This window comes from Aquila chrysaetos, chromosome 12, assembly GCF_900496995.4.
Source record: "Aquila chrysaetos chrysaetos chromosome 12, bAquChr1.4, whole genome shotgun sequence".
Classification (NCBI taxonomy): Eukaryota; Metazoa; Chordata; class Aves; order Accipitriformes; family Accipitridae; genus Aquila; species Aquila chrysaetos.
In genome coordinates, this window is record NC_044015.1 from 5092214 (window position 1) to 5110249 (window position 18036).

At 51.5% G+C, this 18036-nt stretch overlaps 1 protein-coding gene across 6 annotated transcripts in view; it reads left to right on the forward strand.

Moving 5' to 3' along the window:
- REXO1 (RNA exonuclease 1 homolog) overlaps positions 1 to 13603 on the forward strand; it is a 42446-nt gene extending 28843 nt beyond the window's left edge. For 5 of the 6 annotated variants that reach the window (XM_030032776.2, XM_030032777.2, XM_041127848.1 and 2 more), the window contains exons 10-16: positions 1725 to 1838; positions 2492 to 2565; positions 6119 to 6229; positions 6610 to 6725; positions 6895 to 7033; positions 9621 to 9741; positions 10629 to 13603. In XM_030032776.2, the coding sequence (XP_029888636.1) occupies positions 1725 to 1838; positions 2492 to 2565; positions 6119 to 6229; positions 6610 to 6725; positions 6895 to 7033; positions 9621 to 9741; positions 10629 to 10717 (764 nt within the window). In that variant the 3' untranslated portion in view covers positions 10718 to 13603. Of the gene's footprint in view, positions 1 to 1724; positions 1839 to 2491; positions 2566 to 3093; positions 3207 to 6118; positions 6230 to 6609; positions 6726 to 6894; positions 7034 to 9620; positions 9742 to 10628 lie in introns of those variants that run through there. The other variant, XM_041127849.1, reaches the window with a different exon arrangement.
- The last annotated feature ends 4433 nt before the right edge of the window (positions 13604 to 18036 follow it).

Here is an 18036-nt window from a genome sequence, read left to right on the forward strand (position 1 = left end):
AGAGGAGAGGTGTGTGGCTGCAGAAGTCTGCTGCCTTTCTAGAGGACGAGTTTCTTCAGCTTGCATGTCACAAGAATGTTGTTTTTGACACAAGGTTTATAGTTTGTGGCATGTGGGGCTGTGAGGCTGAGTGAGGTTTCTAATTGCTGCCAAAGAATATGAATTGGTCAGGTTGCCTCTGTGGACAAGCTGCCTTTGGCCACCCCCTGTGAGGGCACATGTTTTGCACTTGTTTACTCAGTGCAGGCTTTGACTCCCAAGTTCATTGCACTAACTTGGAGGCTGCCTGCAGCTGTTGCAAGGGAAATGATTGGAGAGAGGCTCCTGTTCAGCATCTGACGAAGCTCTGCTCTTGCAGGGGAAGGATATTTTTTTTTGTGTCCCTGCGTATGAACTGTTGTTACAGTGGGATATGGACTGACATTGGGCCAGGCTGGTTTTGCAATGGGTCATGCCTTGCTGGTTTGGATTGCAGTTTTCTGCTTGATCTCTTGACAGCACTGGGCCAAGTAGTTCCCAACAGCCCTTTTTGCAACTAGACAAAATAATCCCCCAGGTTTCCTCAGTATAGGATGGGGTCCTCCTCCATCTGAATTTTCTGAACTCCTGTAGCAGGATTAATGCTTCTCAAACACTGATTAGAGCAGGCTGTGGTGCAGCAGGGATAAAACACATACTTAGGATATATTTTAAGGTGCCTTGCCACACTCCTCTGAGCATCTCTTTGGAGAGACCTTGCTAAAGTGTGTTAAGTGCTCATCCATGTTAACACCTTGTGTCTACATTTGTCCTGTGGTTGCTGAAGCAACCTGTACGAAAGCTTTCTTGCATTAACGCTGTCAAGTGCTGTATTTGTTAGAGCCCTTTTCTCCAGTTAACCAGCCAGCTGCTTTATATGATTCTGACATCATGTTCCTGGTTCTGTACTTTGCTGCAGATGTTGCAGGATCTTTGAATTTGTTCTTATTTAACTAAAGCTATTGCTGGTCTGTTAATGCTGTGACCATGGTCAGTGGACAAAAATGGTCTAGACTGGTGTTATGCGGAGCTTAAATGCTTACACTAGAACTCAGGTAATTGCATGGAGATCAGAAGCATGACAGTCAACTCCTTTACTGTGGCTTTTTGCATCTCCCTTTTCTGAATTGTGGGCAGTACAAGCACAGATGACAGGAGGGAGAAGTCTGTAACTGCCCCCTCGGTGGGCCAGGCTGTGCTGTAAGTCTTCCCATTTTTAGATGCTGGAGAATCCTTACAGAAAAGCTGTACCCAGGAAGAACTCGAATGTCATTTGGAAGTGACAAGGCACAGATCCCCTGGAAACCAGGCTTCATTACCTCTGATGTCCAAAGAATGACTTATTTATCCTGTTTCTTAAAATAACTTTGTTAGAGTACAACATAATTTGCTGTGGATGGAGAAACAATGCAGCAAATGTTGATGTGAACTGTGTTGAAGCTGATGTTGTGCACCAAAACCACTAGGGAATCTTATGTTTGCCTCTGAGAAGCGTTTGGGAGGCAAATGCTACAGGACTGCATTTTCAGAGGGATTGCTGTGTCTTTTATGGGAGTTTGAAACAACATTTGGAATCCTTTTTAACAGGAAAAGTTGTTTCACCAGTGTTTGGGGCTTGAGTGATGCTGATTTACTTGTGCTTTGGCCAAGTTTAACAGGTGAAGGATTTCTAGTGACCTGACTTTTGCTTCTCTCTTCTCTTAAAGCCTCCTGCAGGATTTGTTGTCGCTGTGGCACTGAGTACATGGTCTCAGCCTCTGGAAACTGCATTCGCAAAGAGGAGTGTGTCCATCACTGGGGAAGGCTACGCAAGCAGAGAGGTATATCTCTTCAAAGAGGGCTTAGTCACATGCTAGCTGTGCTCTAACTTCGAACACGGAGTCTGCCTTGGGTTTGAGTTGCTGTGGAACGTTTTGTGACTTTTGGGGGTTGTCACGTTCACAGGTTGTGACAGTTCCTAGTTTCGTCACTGGGTGGCCCTGCTGCTGCTGAAATAGCCTGGCAAAGAGCTGCTGGGAAGTAGTGGGACAGTCCCGAAAGCGTGACACTGGGGCTGGAGCAGAGGTTGTTGATCTTCCAGTTTAAAAAAAAATAAAAGAAAAAACAAACCTTCCTGTGCCTTTTGAAAAAAATCAGTCTTTTTAGGAGGCTGACTTGGGAGCTCTAGATGTCTGTCACTGCCCAGGAGAGTTTACTCATCTTGGCTGAATTCATTTGCAGCAAGACACTAACCTAGTTTAAGCTCTGCTGTGGTTTTCCAGCAGAGCATCCGGGTGGCTTCTGGAGTTTGTCTGGCTGAGTGTGAAAGACTTAAACTCTTTAGATTGCTGCATGCGAATCCATACTTATTTTCCCCCTTTGTTTGACACATTGTTGCTGTGCTCATACAGGGTATCTCTGCATGTAAGAGCTAAAGTTTAGGTCTCCTATTAACAGGACTCTTCTCTTTGACTCTTATCTCTTGCTCTTTCAGTGCCAGGTGGATGGGAAACTCATTACAGCTGCTGCTCAGGAGCTGTGGGTTCACCAGGCTGCCAGGTTGCTAAAGTAAGTTATTGAACAACACCTTTTTATTCTCAGTGACATTTGTCCTCTGCTTACTGTGGTGATGGCTGTGTAACTGTTGCTTAAGCCTCTAGAAGAATGGTGGCTTCCCTTAAGGGGGACAAAACAAGTACTTCTGAAATATCTTTTGCTATGCAAAGGTAGGAAGATTCAGTGTTTGGTAGGAAGGAGGAGACTCAGCTGTCTGGATTGAGGTGGTTTCATTTGTTCTAAGCAAATGCCAATGAATTAAGCTGCCCAGCAAAAGCTCACGTACAGACTTCTTTAGGGAAGCGCTGAGGAAGTGAGGAATAAGGGATTTCCTTTCAAAGAGCAGTCTCGGGGCCTTGACAACAGTGTGCCAAAACCTTTTTCCCATTTTTTCTTTCCCAGATGCCTGTGCTAAGGTAACTTTCTGCTGTAGGCCAAATCTTTTCTTAGTTTTCTGTTTACTGCACGCCCTTTGTTGTATTAAAGGGTAGAAGCTTCCCAAAGAGCGTGTTGTGACTCATAACTATTACTTCTCTTGAGAAGGGACGGGGGGAAAGGATCCCAGCACTAGAAAGCAGAATGAAAAACCTGCACAGGAATGGAGTTTTGGCCCTTTGATAGGGCTGAACACTGTTTGCGATACCTTTGCACAGGTACTTTTTTTTTTTTTTTTTTTTTTTTTTTCCTCCTCTCTCTCCTTTAGGCAACAGGAGAGTTGGCTTCCCAGCCTGGCATCACTAGTCCTCTCAAAACATTGGCTGAAGGGAGCAATCCATCTTTTGCCTCTCCCTCAGGTCTCTGGGGATGCTCCTCGTCACTGTTTCAGTGGCATTTTTATATTTGGCAGCTGCCATGCAGGGGAGAGGAGCATGATGCAGAACCAAGTGAGAGGGGATCTAAAAGGGTCACGTCCAGTGGAAGAGGCTCCTAGAGCGTATCTGTTACAAAGCATCTTCTTGTCGCACTGTTTGAAAGACCTCAAGCGATACGGGGCCAGCAAGGCTGGCTGTAGGTTCTGGAGAGGTGTGTGCCCTTCTTGTTCTGGCCAAAAACTAGAGCTAGGAAGTGAATTCTGGGGCAAAATTCAAGGCTTGTTAAAATAGGAAGAATTGTCTGTATGGGCACCCTAAAGGCCTGCCCTGCACAGTCTGAAGCATGGATGGGATCAGGCAGGCTGCTACTTCTCCTATTTCTTTTTCATGTGAAATTAGGATCTCTCTTTAATCAGTGTTCCAAAAAACATCCAGCAGGGAAGTCAGGAGAAATTGATGGGACTATAAAAACGTGACTTCTCCACATGTTTTTACGTGGCTGTTGTAGACCATAAAACCTCATGGCCTTTTAAGAAACATACAATCTCTCTAATAGTCTCTTACTCAATGAAGCATGCCGCCAATGCTGCAGGGCTCAGGCTTCCTTTTGCATCTGCCTCCTAGTTGTTGTGCTGCTACAGATCACTGTGTTCTGGATTTCGTGGTTTTTTTCATCCAAATGAGTGAGTTTCACAGCATCCTTTGGTAGATTTAAGGTTGGAGTCCACAGCCTGCTCAGGATGAGAGTATGCAATGAGATACTGGGATGTTTGGGCTACTGGGGAGCACAGTATCCTTCAGCTTTGAAGGAGGGCACTGAAAACAGCAAATATTTGTAATAAGAAACTGTTCTAACTAACTAGATCCGTAGCTGGTTAGAAAAGCATGTCTGTGTCTTTTCCTTCCAAATACGTTTGGGATATGCCTGTCTGGATCATGCTGCAGTTAGCCAGTGTGGCAGGAGATGGCAGGATGGAGCTGTGCTCGTACCTACCGCTCCCCAGGAGCGGAGGAGTTTGGAGCTGCTGTTCTTTGTGATGACCGAGTCTGCTTCTTTCACTGGTCTGAAAAACAGAAGCAACTTTTCTGCCCTCCTCCCAGCAAGGAAGAATTGGACAGTTGCAGAACATGAACTAGTCTAGAAAGACACCTAAATTTTTTTTCTTTCCTTCACTGCCCAGTTATATTGTATTACAGAGGGTGGGAAGGGATCAAGCTGCAAGGGAGAGAAACGTTTACTATCTGTTGGCCTGGTAATCTGCCCTACCCATTTCTTCAGCAAAACGGTCAGGTTCATGGGCATAGATGCAGAATGGACAAGTGTGGCCTCTTGTTCCTGGGAAGCAACGGACCATGTGGCCTTTGAACAGTGCTGGCTTTGGATATAGGGAGAGATTGGATTGAGTGTTGGTCCAGCTGCCTCATTAACTTTAAATGATGTAGTTCTGTGTACTCTGGCTGCACCTGCAGTAATAACCTGTGCAGGAAAATATGCATATCCTTGCTTTGGTTATCCCTCTGCCTACAGGTTTCAGCTTTACAAGTGCCTCAGTTCCTCATCTCTCCAGCCTTTCTATCCTGACACAAACAAGTACAGTCTGATTCCTTGTAGGGTGAGATCTGTGAGAAGCACAATGAAGAAGGCTGTACGCAGGCTGCTGTGATGTTGTGCAAATACATTGAGATTTAGGGATAGACAAAACTTAAACAAAACAAAAAAACCCACTGGGGAATAAGGGAGATAGAGCATCACCTCTGGGTGTGGTGCAGCAGTTTAATTTGACCTAAAATCATGTTAGTGGGCAAAAGGGCTGTCACAACCTCTGCATTGCCCTCGATTATGTGTTCCTGCTTCCCCACTGGTGCAGTGGTACAGATAACCAGATCAGTGCAATCATCCAGTTTAAAACTCTCCCCTCTGAAGAAGGCTTTCAGGCTGACCAGGTAGGGTGGGATCTGTGGCTGTGGAGGAGAGGAGAGTGGGAGTGCCTGTTGCAACAGCAGCTTAGTCTTGCATTGGCTTAAGCTACTTGTGAAATCCCTCCCTGAGTTTTCCTGCTAGCTCAGGGAGCTCTTCTGTGCTGGATCTTGTTGACCCTAGAGCTTTAGCTAGGGATAATGAAGAGTGGTTGGAAATACTCTCTATTTATTGCCTCAAGTGCTGGTAGGCAGTAGCTCCCATTTGTGTGCGAGCTGTGTGGTTTTGGAATACAGTGGCTTTTGTTTGTATGCACACATTGACATTTTCTGGTACTTCATTACACCAGTTTCTCATGCTGCCTATGGGCTATGATACATCTGATGCTAATGCTCAAACAGGGATGTCTGGGATTAGAATCCTGCACCTGGGCATGTCTTGGCTGCAAGCTAAACCAGGAACCAGCAGCTGGAGTTAGGTCAGTGTAAGACCTCAGTGTGACCCTTTCTGAGTAATTCTGCTCTGAATTGAAAGTTGAAAGCTACTTGTCCCTAGATGTGAGCTGTCAATACGATGCCACTAGCCCTGATCTGGCTTTGGAATCAGGGTTGCATATGGCTATGTTTGCTGTTGTGGTGAACTTCTTAGACTGACTGGTAGGCAAAACTTATTCTTCATTAACCTTTAGAAATGATAAAAAAAAATCTTTTTGTTTAAGTCGACGTTCTAGTGAAGTGGGCTTTTTGGATTCTTGTTCCTACCATCAACAATTGTCCCCCCCTTTTTTTTTTTTTTTCCTTTTTTTTTTCCTTTTTTTTTTTTTTTTTTCTTTAAGCAACATGTCCATGATGGGCGAAAGGAGAGCCTTGATGGCTTTGTGAAGACTTTTGAGAAGTTGCCTACGACTGATGGCTACCCTGGAATCTACGCATTAGACTGCGAAATGGTGGGTCCCTAAGGATAGAGGCAATACACAAGCAAAATAAAGCTTTTTGGGGAAGGCTGAGGGTGTGATACAAGTGGCTGAAGGAAATGTCTGCTTCCTTACCATCTTTCCTTTCTGCTGTGGTCTCTAAGTCATATTGGTCCTGTACATTTAAATTAGCTCTTCCTAATTAGTTCTAGCAATGTGTGTTTCATTTAGGGACTGTGTGCACCCTTGAAAAGCTGTAGCTAGCTGGCTGATATTGAGCAATATTTGCTGGCTGGCCTTGCTACACTAGATGTGCTGCATTTGGGGAGCTGCAGCACTTTGGTGAATGGCTCCATTGATACTATGCTGTGGTTGGCATGCACTTGTCTTCATGTCTGGTCTGTTGCTTGCAGTGCTACACCAAGCAAGGACTGGAGCTGACAAGAGTAACTGTGATCAACTCTGACCTGAAAGTGGTATACGACACCTTTGTCAAACCGGACACCAAGGTGGTGGACTATAACACCAGGTAAGGACGGTCTTCCTTGGATCAGAGGTCTGTGCTTAGAATCAGGAGCTTAGGGGGAATGGCTGGGAGCACTGGTTGAAACTCCACTGACCGCCACTTCCTAATGGCTGAGATGCTTTGGGCCTTGAGGTGTTCCTTTAGTGAAGGAAGCCCTCCTCTTGCTCTGCAGATTCTCAGGTGTGACAGAAGAGGACCTGGAGAACACTAGTATCACCCTGCGGGATGTCCAAGCCGTCCTACTGAACATGTTCAGTGCAGATACCATATTGATAGGGCACAGCTTGGAAAGTGACTTATTTGCACTAAAGGTAACTTGCATGTCTTGTGTTTACATCTCCCTCTGGTTCTTTCCCACCCTGGTGTGTGTTATATGTCTCCTTTAAATTTAGGAAATGTTTATTTCCAAGAACCAGGAGGAACACAGTAGATTTGTCTCTGAGCCAGTGGGAAGCTGTCTGTGGTGGAAGAGCAAGGGAGTGGGTTGTGTGTCACTCGTGTCACCCCAGCTTTTAGTGACTGGTGCTGCCCAGGGTGACAGACCTCTCTAGAGGTGACTGGGGAGGGTGAATAGAGCAGGGCTGGTTGGAAGGACTGATCTTGAATCATTTGCCTTTCACCCCTGCCATATAGTCAAGAATCCTCCGTTGGTGTCAGCATGCTTTGACTGGCTTGAAGATGTGTTCAGCCAGGGTCAGGGCGTGAACAGGGGAGGCTCCGGAGTCCCCTGTGCCCTCTGGATGCCAACAGTAACTATTTTAGAAACAGGACAAGCCTCTTTGTTGTCTCTGCCACTTGAGATAATTCTCATGGTTCCTCTTCTAATGTTAAAAAGTCTGTTTTCTTTGAGTGAGGTTCTCTGCCTGGTTTGCTGTCATTTGTGGTGTTACTTTGATCAAGCTATTTTGACCTTTTATCTGTCTTGTTTCCTGCCTGGCCCTCCTCAGTCTACCCTGCACACCTCTCAGCCATCTCTGCTGTCCTGCGAGGGAGGGCTGTCCTCTCCCCTTGCGCTCTGAACATAGATCCCCAAGGGCTTGTCCAGGGTCACCAAGAAAGTGTGCGGCAGGCAGGAGCTGAGTCTTTAGTCTATGCTCACAAGCCAGAACTTCCTCCAGCCATTTTTTATCATGCAGCTTCTTTGATGAAGAAGCTGTGGCTGCCAACTCACGGTGATGGTTTGGAAGCAGGAGGTTTTAATGCCTGCAAAGCACTTTACCTCTCCATGGCACCCTTTATCCCAGCCTCTCGGAGAGTTCATCATCATCATAAAAAAATTATTTACAGTTTTATCAGCACAAGATGACTGCGTTGGCCTCTTAGAGGCACGATTTTCTCTTAGCATCGCAGACGCTGCCAAGAGAACGAACCCGAGAGCAATATAGCAGAGCGTGACAGGCAGTGGCATGTCAAGTCGTAATGTCTGAAGGCTGTGGCAGTAAAGTTGACATCTCGCTAATGGCCATGGCAAGCTCCAAATGGTGATAGCATTTCAATTTTTATTTAAAGCTATATTATCCTGTTTCCTCAGTCTTCCTGATCTACATAAGCAATTATCATTGTGCCTGGGTGGGTGCCAAACTTGACTGCAGTCTAGGAGAGATTATCCATAATGTTGGCAGTTTTATACTCCAAAGAGCGTAGCAGGTTGTTTCTGTTAAACTGCAGCTGTTCTCAGGCATTTACGGAGCTGGGCTATGAAACTATTAATGACGAAGTTACGGATTGTCACGCAACATTAGCTGGTGCCTAGGAAGAGTCGAGGCAGATGAGGAGACTGGATTATCAGGGTCCTGTCTGAGTCATCCTGTGTCGAGACTTGCAGAGCCGTCTTTTGGTCAGGCATACAGGTTTATTTCTTAGACCTTGCATTTTACTCTTGTACTCAAGATGTGGGCTGCCTTCATCCACGTTCCTTTAGCTCTTACTGAACACGTATTCTTGGCAAAAGAGGATTAATCTTGTCTTAGCCTGAGAGTAAGAAATTAGTATTTAAAAAAAAGCCAGCTTACCCTATGTTTATGGACTCTGTCAGATGTGGCCTTTTGGTCCTCCACAGGGGCCCTTGGTGCAGGGTAGGCAGCATGTTGACCTCTTCAGTATCCTCAGTTCCTCCAGCACGATGACACTTCATAGCTAGATGACAGCAAACCTCTTGCCTCTCCTGTGTGCCCAGGCACTTTGACCCGGACATGGGACCAGGCCAGGGCCTCCCTCCCATCCACTGTGTAGCTCCTTATGCCCAGAAGTACAAGATCTCCTTGCCCTATTTCATCCTTGCTAAGCCAGTGCTGGTTAAAAACTTCCTGTTGACTCATTGCTGACGGACTGGAAGTTTTCAGGTTGGTTTGCACCTTGAGGGTTAGGCCTTTTCTGCAGAAGCAGTGTGATGTATAATGGGTTAGGTACAGTTTTGACTTGCACATCTTTCTCAAGATGTGGACAGAAGTGGGAAGCAGTTGAAAGGCTGTTACAAGCTTTGTGGGGTCAACTGGTTCCTCGGCTTAGTTTTTCATTGTGAAAGACACTCTCAGAGGTATGCCAGCTTCTTCAGGCTGGGGTATTAAGGATTGACCTGTCCTGTTGTTTGAGTTATTCGAACTGAATCAGCCTTGAATTTCTGCTACTTTGAATGTGCAGTTAGGCAGGACTTCAAGGGCAGGTATGTTGGCTGGCAGAACATTGGGAAGACTGTGTGCACGCACGCTTCAAGGGGGAGTCATCTCTGATTCAGCCAGAGCCTCTTGCAAGACTGGTTGGGTTGGAGCTTGGTGACAGCATTACATTGAGCCTGAGAGGCTGACCGGAAGATTGCTTTAGCATGGTTAATCCTAAGGAGTGTCCGTCCCTGTGGGAGAGGGAAAATAAGCACGTTTCTTTCCTGCTCCCTCCCTCCAGCTTATCCATGGCACAGTGGTGGATACTGCGATTGTCTTTCCCCACCGGCTGGGTTTGCCTTACAAACGGGCTCTCCGGACGCTGATGGCAGACTACCTCAAGCGCATCATCCAGGACAATGGTGAGACCAAGGAGTAGCTGAAAGTGAGGGTCTCGTGTCCTGTCCCACCTGGGTGTGGGCTCCTTGGACCTGCCTTCCTCTGCTCTCCCCAAGCCCCATCATCCTCTTTCTCCTAATCTTTTTTTTCCTGCATAGCATCTGGCAGTAACTGTGAATGGGCCAGCTTATGAAGTCTCTGCCACACAGTTTCAGTTTGAACCCTGTTCTGAGGGCCAGTGGCACTTGCTTCTTCCCTTTCTGTGCTAAGTGGGGACCAGAGAAGTGGTGTGAGAAGGCCAGACATAGGTCTGTCACGGCCATGTCATAGAATCATAGAATGGTTTGGGTTGGAAGGGACTTTAAAGATCATCTAGTTCCAAACCGCCTGCCATGGGCAAGGACACCTTCCACTAGATCAGGCTGCTCAAAGCCCCATCCAGCCTGGCCTCATGTCATGCCCTTCCTTCCCTCTCTGGCAAACTGAGATTGACCTTTCTGTTTGAAGCATGGCATGTTCCTTTCCATCTTCCTTGAGCACATTGTAAACATACTGCTGGGGAAATTGAGGTGCCTCTGACCAGCTACTCTGTAGCCTGGGGGCCTACAGACTAGCAGGACTTCAGCCCTTAATTTAAACAAGGGAATGGTGTCAGGCTGAAGTCCAGCAAAAGATGTGTTTAGCGGAAATTCTTCTACTTCAAATCCATCACTGTGGTTCACGGTGATCACAGATGCACCTGTGGTTGCTGTGGCAGAGGGCAGTGAGCAGCTGGGCCAGCAGTGTCAGGCAGGACCTGGTCTCGGGAAGCCTTCCTCTGTGCTTTGTGCTGTGAGCAGGCAGCCCCTGTGCAGCAGAGGGACTGCCTGGGCCGAGGTGGTAACTGTCATCCTTGCCTTTCTGTCCCCAGTGGAAGGGCACGACTCCAGCGAGGATGCCAGAGCTTGCATGGAGCTGATGGTCTGGAAGATCAAAGAAGATGCTAAAGTGAAACGATGACTTGCGCTTTCTCTCTCTCCTGTTCCTCTTCCACCTCTTTGAAGCAGTGCAATAAATGCTCAGAGTAACACTGTCCACCTGTACGCAGCAGCATGCTACCCCAGACTCCCCGTGCACTCGCAGGTATCTATGGGACTTAAGGACTGCTGCTGGTGCAGCTGAATGGCACCAGCTCACTGCTTGCAGGTCCCTGTGTCCAGATAGTGGCTCTCAGATCCTCTTTACTCCACCTGAGGGATACTTTGTGGTACAACAATTGCCTTGTAGGCATGGCAAGGTGGTTTTGAGTAGCACGACCAGAGAGAACTTCTTGGTTCCTAGGAGAAGCTTTTAGAGGTAGGTTGGATATGTGCAGAAGGATCTTTCTGGTTCGGTTAAAGGTAGATCTTTTCCTTTTTTTTTTTTTTTTTTCAAATGTAACTTAAATTGCCTCTGTACTCCAAAGCTGGTAGATTCCCACAGTGTTTGGAGGAGGGGGGAAATGGAAGAAAGTTGTGCAGGAAGCTGTAAAGTGAGTGGATTGCTGGTGTGGCAAGCAGGGGGTAGTGAGAGCTGAGGATCAAGCCATCTGGGAGGAGATCCTAGTGCAGTCCCACTGTGGAGGAGAAAGCCAGAGCTGCAAGAGAGGGAGGCTGTCTCTGAGAGTGTGTGGTAGGAGCAGCAGGTCGGAGAGGAATGAGACGGGGTCAGGGGAATTACTGCCTGCTGCGACCCAGGCGATCTCTTCAGTGAGGGCTGGCATCCTGGTTCTGCAATTGCTGCAAAAGGGGGAAACCACAAGTGTCAGACCTTGACCAGACCTCAGGGAGCCGTGTGTGTAGTAGCAAGACAAGGGACAGTCGGGCTGGGACAAACTGGGCTCCCAGAACCAAGCAGCAACTTGGAGCCTTCCAGGGAAGGAGCTGTGTTGGGGAGGACAGTGGTAAGAGCAGGCATTGTGTCTTTGTGGGTTAGGACAAGCTGTCCTTCCCCTGACCCTGACCTTCCAGCATGTCTCCAGTGAGCTTGTATGTAGGGATCGAGGTTTTTGGGGGGACCTAGGTGCAGCTAAGATTGCACCTAAGGGTGGCCCCTAACAGTCTGCAGGACTCCCCACCAGGCTGTCCCTGATAGCAGGGACTTGGTGCAGGCAAGAGCAAAAGCAATAGGTAAAAATTATTCTTTTAAACTAGTTTACATGTTGGGTGTTTTGAAGAAGAGCAAAAGACCCAGTTATTGTCTGTCTGGCCCCTGGACAAAAGCAACTGTTGAGAGCGTGTCTCTGTCACGCTTGCGGCAACTGGGGCAGCAGCACAGGCAGACTGGACAGCTCTAGTGGTCTCTCTCCGGCCAGGCTCCGTTGCTGTTGGAGGAACAACAGAGCTGATCAAAATGGTCCGTGATAGATGAGGTCTTTTAGCTGAGGTCCTGGCAGCAGCTTAGCCCCATTATTAGAGCAGCGATCGCCTCGCCCCTCCCAGGCGGGACTGGCATTGCTTCCCAGCAGTAGCTGGTATGGTGCTGGCCCCCGCGCCCTTGGCACAGGCTGGCTGTGTTGCTCTGGTGGCAGTGGGGCAGGGGAGATGCTGGGTTTTGGTTCTTGTCAGAGGTGGGTCCACCTCTTTGTACCCCTGCTGGCGGTGCTGGGCTCAGAGTTTGGGGACGTGCTGTGTGTCAGCCGACACATCCCACTGACCTGTCCCACCTCCGTGCCCAGCGCCGGTGGTGGGGAGGAGCACGGGGCTGGGCTGTGTGCCGTGGGCAGGGGTGTCCTGCTCGGGCCCCCCCTGCGTGGGCCAGAGGGCGCTGGTATTGCTGTCCTCAGAGGCAAGGATGTGGCTTCCAGTGCCTGACCTCTGCCAGGCTCTCGTGAAGCCACCAGAAGTGGGGACCGTAAAGGCTCCTGTTATTGCTGAGCCCCTCTGTGTGTCCCCCGGTGGGCAGTGGCACAGACTGCCAGCCTGTTCATTACCCCAGACTTCAGGTTGTGCAGCTCCCTGCCACTCCCTCAGCACTCCACAGGGCACGTTGCGTCCAGCTCTCCTTGCAGCCCACCTTTGCCAAGCGTTGCAGCCGCCTCCTTGCCTGCCGTGGGGCTTCCTTGTGAAGCAGCCTTGGGACACCTTGTCTTGTCCCCCTCTCCCATTGCCTGCCAGGAACGATGCTGTTCCCGCCCAGGCTGTGGGAGAGACAGAGAGAAAGTTCAGTGCTTCCTAACCAGGGAGGAAAGTTTGTTCCCGCTTCTGCCTCTTTCCCTTGTTTATTCCCCCGTTTATCTTCACACCCGGCTGCAGTGACAGAGTGTACCTGGAGCAGCCCACCGATCTACCATGCAGCCATGTTAGATTTCAAAGCTGGCTCTTGCCTCAAGTTTCCTCCATTACTGGACAGGCAGTCCCAGCTCCCTGGCCCTCTCTTGCAGCAGCTGTCTTCCCTGGAAAAGCTGGCATGTTTCTAACGTGGACCCGGCGCGCTGGTGTCCTGCTTGGGGAGCTGGTTGCTTGGCTTGATCCCACCGCCTGGGCTTGGGGAAGGCAGAAATCGCTGCAGGGTGCATTCCTCCAGGCGTGAGTCCTGCCAGGCCAGGGGACCTCAGTCATTTCCCCTTCCTTTCCCCACGGTTCAGCTGGGACCCCCTAAAATGAGGCTTTTGGAGTGGGGTGTGTGTGTGGAGGGGAGGTTGCCTGTCTCGTGGGATGTTAGTGGGAAAGCGGACCACTTCTACCCATACTGTTGGTGTGGGTCAGAGCAAATGTCGGACCCACAGGCTGCCATCGCCTCCACCCCCGGGCACCGTAACACTGTAAATCCAGAGGTTTGTGGTTGGTAAGAGGTTTTTGGGTTGTACATAACTATTGTAACCTGTAACTTTTTGTAATTGTTTTTAATAAAAGAGTGTTGACTAGACGCACGCTCCTGAGTCTGGGTCTGCTCTGCCTGTGGCCGGATTGGGGAGGATGGGTGCTGGAGCCATCCCGGACGTGGGCAGGCTTCCCTGGAGCATCCCTTCAACTTGCAGCCACTGTTATTTCCTCTATGTCCTCACAAAGCGGCTCTGCAGCAGAGCCCAGCCTTCCCCCAGCACTTGTCACCGGCTTTGCACCTCTCAATAGTCCGTGCCTCTCTGCGGCATGTCAGCGTTCTGGGGGTGAGCTGAGGAGCTGGAGGAGAGGGGGTGAAACTGGTGCCACTCAGCCAGGGCAAAAGTCCAGCCCAACCCCCTGGGACTGCAAGACCAGGTGATGCTCGTGGTGCCTGGGGTGGTGTGGGCCGTATCCTTGCTCTGTGCAAACCCTTCTCGCCCCCCATGCAGTGTCCTGAGCCGTGGGGCAGCAGTGGGGCAGGTCCTGGCTCCTCTTGCCTCCATCCCGGAGCAGGGGCGAAAGTCCCAAGAGCGCCAGCGCCTGCCTGGGCATCCTCCCACCGCCTGACCAAGCTCCCCAGGAGAGCCCGTATCAATCTCACAAATGGGGCAGGAATTAAAGTGCCAAGTGAAGGAGCTGATTCAGCACGGAGGAAGAGGTGAAGGTAAAAAGTTCAAATAAAAAAATAATAGGCTATTAGATGACCTCACTGGCAATGTGTTTTATTTAACGTGCTGGTGATGGCTTGGCGATGGCAGCGGTTACTCAGGATGCTATAAAAGTCACGGCTGACCTGTGTTCTCAGCCACCTTTATGGGCCTTTGAGGTGCTGGGTGTGCTGAGCTCCAGCGTTAACCTCCCGGGGTGCCATCCCTTCCCCTACGGGATGGTTGGCTCCTCTCCTCCCACAACGTCCCCCTCTTGCAGGTCACCCGCTGTGAGGCAGGCAGGGTTTTTAGGGTTGCAAGAGCCCCGGTCCCAGGTGAGCACCGCTCACCCAGCATCGGGTGTGCAGATGGACACATGGATGGACAGGCGGACACCGGTGCTGCAGGTGTGTGTTCAATATCTGTCTCGGAGACCCTCATTTTTCCCTGGAAAACCTTGTTTCCCAAGGGTGCTGCTGGAGGTGGGGCATTGCCAACAGAAACCGCAGCAAGGGGCTTTCTTGCTCTCTGAAACCTTTGCCTCTTTGGGGTCCTTTGCCTCTGACTTGAAGTGTAGCCCCTGGGCTTGGTGCTGCCTTTCCCCCTGCCACCGGCTCGGCTTTGGGATGCTGGAGCTGAAATGGGAAGCAAACAAGAAGAGAGACTCCCAGAGCCATAACCCTGGTCCCTCGCTGCCCGAAACCCCTTCGGACCAGCACAGCCAGCTCCTTCAGGGCAAGCTGAAATTTGGAGAGGTGACACGAAGTAGCTTGCTGGAAAAAAAGGCTTGATTTCCACCCCAGCTCAGAGATGCCAGGGTGTTACAAATCCCCCCACTTTGTCCGGGTCCGGCCCCCATCTCCGCACACTGTGCCTGTATCGATCTGTGGAAACAGCCTCTGGCCCCCATCCCAGTCTAAGCTCTTTACCAGCAAATTGGTGCCACTGGGCTGGCCGTGTCCTTGGAGCTGTCACGGATACAGTGACCTGCTGGGTCCCTGATGGCACTGTCAGAGTTTGTTTCAGCCCCAAGAGGAGGGTTCCTGCCCTGCTCCTGCCTCTGCAGTGCTGGTTGCAGCTCAGCTTGCATGGCTGCTCCCCCCCTGCCCATGTCACCAGGGAGGGAATTTCCAAACCTGAATCAAAGCAGCCTCCTGCCCCCTCGCAAGGCGGGGAGAGGTTTTGGGCAGCCCAGGGGGCTGGTTGGGTGCATGGGGTCGTTACGTGTCCTTCTTCTGCAGCTGCAGCTGAGACTGGGCAGCTCATCACATGCAACCCTGCATTTGCAGATGCTACCAGGGTTTGCACCAGGGCCTGTTTCATCCTGCAGCATCGTCCCCCATCAAAGGGCATCCACGGGGCATCTGCATGTCACCCCCTGCCGCCAAGCCACGCGGCACAGGTCAGAGGTGATCATGGTCATCGATCCTCTTTTCAAAACGCTTTTTACCACGGTTTGTCCAGAACGTCCGGGAGGGTGAGGGCTGGGAGCGAGTATCTATCGTGTGTCAGGGATCCCGTGGCTTGCGTGTGCAGGCAGGAAAGCTCCTTACGCGGTGACATCGGTGCCATGACGCCCTTTCTGCCATGGTCGATGGGGACAGGGACCTCGCGGCAGACCCCGTGCATCCGCTCCCTCTGCACTCCTCCTCGCTCCAGTCTTTCGTTTGGCCAGAGCCGGGGTCGGTGTGCCGAGCCCGGGCACCTCAGCCGCTCTGCTCCGTGCCTCGGTTTCCCCTGGGGTGGCGGCGGGGGATGCCCGTGCCCCTGCACCCCCAAAGTGCCCTGCAGTGCAGGGGGGCTGCAGGGTTCCCCAGACATGGGGGTCCCTGTTCCCAGCCCTAAACCTGCAGCAGGGCAAGGTGGGTGACACTGGTGTCACCGCAGGGACCGGTGTCCTTCTGCACCCTCCAGCCACCAGTGAGAGAGGAGAACTGGCCAGACTGGGATGCAAGGGCTGGTGGTGGGTGAAAAACAGAGTGACCACCAGTGACCAGCCCTGTCCCCTTCCCAGCCCTGTCCCCTGACCTGAGGTGGCTGCAAGGTGGCCGGGAGCAGAGGAGGAGGAAGAGGAGGGTGCGGATGCTGAGCAGGAAGGAGGACAGCAGCCGACTGGTTGTGCAGGTTTTTTTTTGGGGGGGGGGGGTGAGTTTTTGGGTGTTGGAGGCGGGTGCTGGGTGCCAAGGGCATCGCTCACTCCTGCCACCGCCTCTGCGCAGAGCAGTTCTGGTCCGGGGGCTCAGGGAAGGCGGCAGCCATGCCCGGAGAAGCGCTGCCCGTCCATCGCGCCATGACGGCCCCCGCCATCGCCATTATGTCTGCTGGTGGCCGAGCCCAGACCAAAGTTTGGGGCGTTAATGGGAGCCCGGGGAGGTGCTGGCTTGAGGCCGGGGGCTGCACGTGGGGCTGCTCCCAGGCTGAGAAACAACCCCTGTCCCGCATGGAAACGTTTCTAAATTATTATTATTATTTTCTCTGAACAAACGGGGCTTTGTAGCTGCTCGGCCGATTGGAACGGGGCACCCGGAGCTGCTCAGTCCACAAGCAAAGGTAAAAACCCAAGCTCAAATGTTTAACTCTTCCCTGCAAGCGCAGGAGGTCGCACACAGGATCTGGCCGCCGCTGCCGTGGGGCAGACCCCACGAGGGTCTCTTGTGCCCGGACAGGGGGACGCGCTGGGACGGTCATCGTGGCGCCCAGAGGAGCATCATCTGCCCCAGCGTTGGGCTGCGTGTGGCCTCCCGGCGCTCACTTAATTGCACCGGGGGGGGGGGAGGGGGGGGTGTTCAGCTAATTGCAGGGGGCGATTGATTGGTAAAAATGTCATCTTCGCTGGCTGCGGTTGCCAGGGTGACCTCGGCCGTTCTCCGCCAGCGTTATTGGTTCCTGGGTGCCCAAAGCCACCCGCCACGTGTCCCTGCGGGGGGGGACACGGGGCCAGGATGTGGAAATCCCTTTCCTTCCTCCGGATCTGGCCCGCTGCTGCCGGAAGCAGCGAACGGCTGCGAAAATGGGGGGGGGATGCGGAGGATTGGGGCCGGGGCCTGACCCCACCATGCCCAAGCGGCCACCGACCCTTCCCAGCGGTGCCGGTGCCATCTTCGTCCGAGGGTCTTTGCGGGGCTTCGGTGCTGCACCTGCTGCCGGCGCAGAAGGGAGCGGCAGGTAGGAGATGGCAGATGAGGGCCGAAATGCCGAATTTCCTCGCGGATGCCGCTCCGGGGCCAGGCGTCAGCCCCACGAGAGCTGCAGGGGAATCACCGCGGCGGCGGAGGAGCTGCTGGGGAAGAGCAGGCGTGAAAGGCAGGTGATGGGCTTGGGGAGCGGGAAGGGAGAAACTCCACTTGTATTTGGAGAAAGGGGTTGGGTTAATGTTAACGGTCATAATCTGGGGCTGCAAAAATGCAAAAAATCGCTCCCAGTGGGGCCGGCCAGACCCCGCTGCGGTCGAGGATGGAGACTCCCTGACCCCGCTCCAGTATCTGCCCGCTCTCACCACTGGCATTTGCTCAGACCATCTAACCAAAACGTCCTGTCCTGCCCACTGTGACCCAGACCTCTCCCTTTGAGCTCAACCCCTCGGCGGCTGCCGCGTTTTATTTCAAAACGACACGTGCTGCAGTTCACCAACTTTGCGTGAGAATTAACAATAACTTGTTAATTTGGCTTATCTCACAGCACCAGCCCCTTGGGCAAGGGTTGGGTGAGGTTTTTCCCCTCCCTTTTCGGGAGGTGAGGAGAAGCCCCGGGATGGGGATGCACCCAAATCCGCACCCACTGCCGCAAGTCGGGTGCTGACCAGTATCACCCAGTGCCCCATGGGGACATG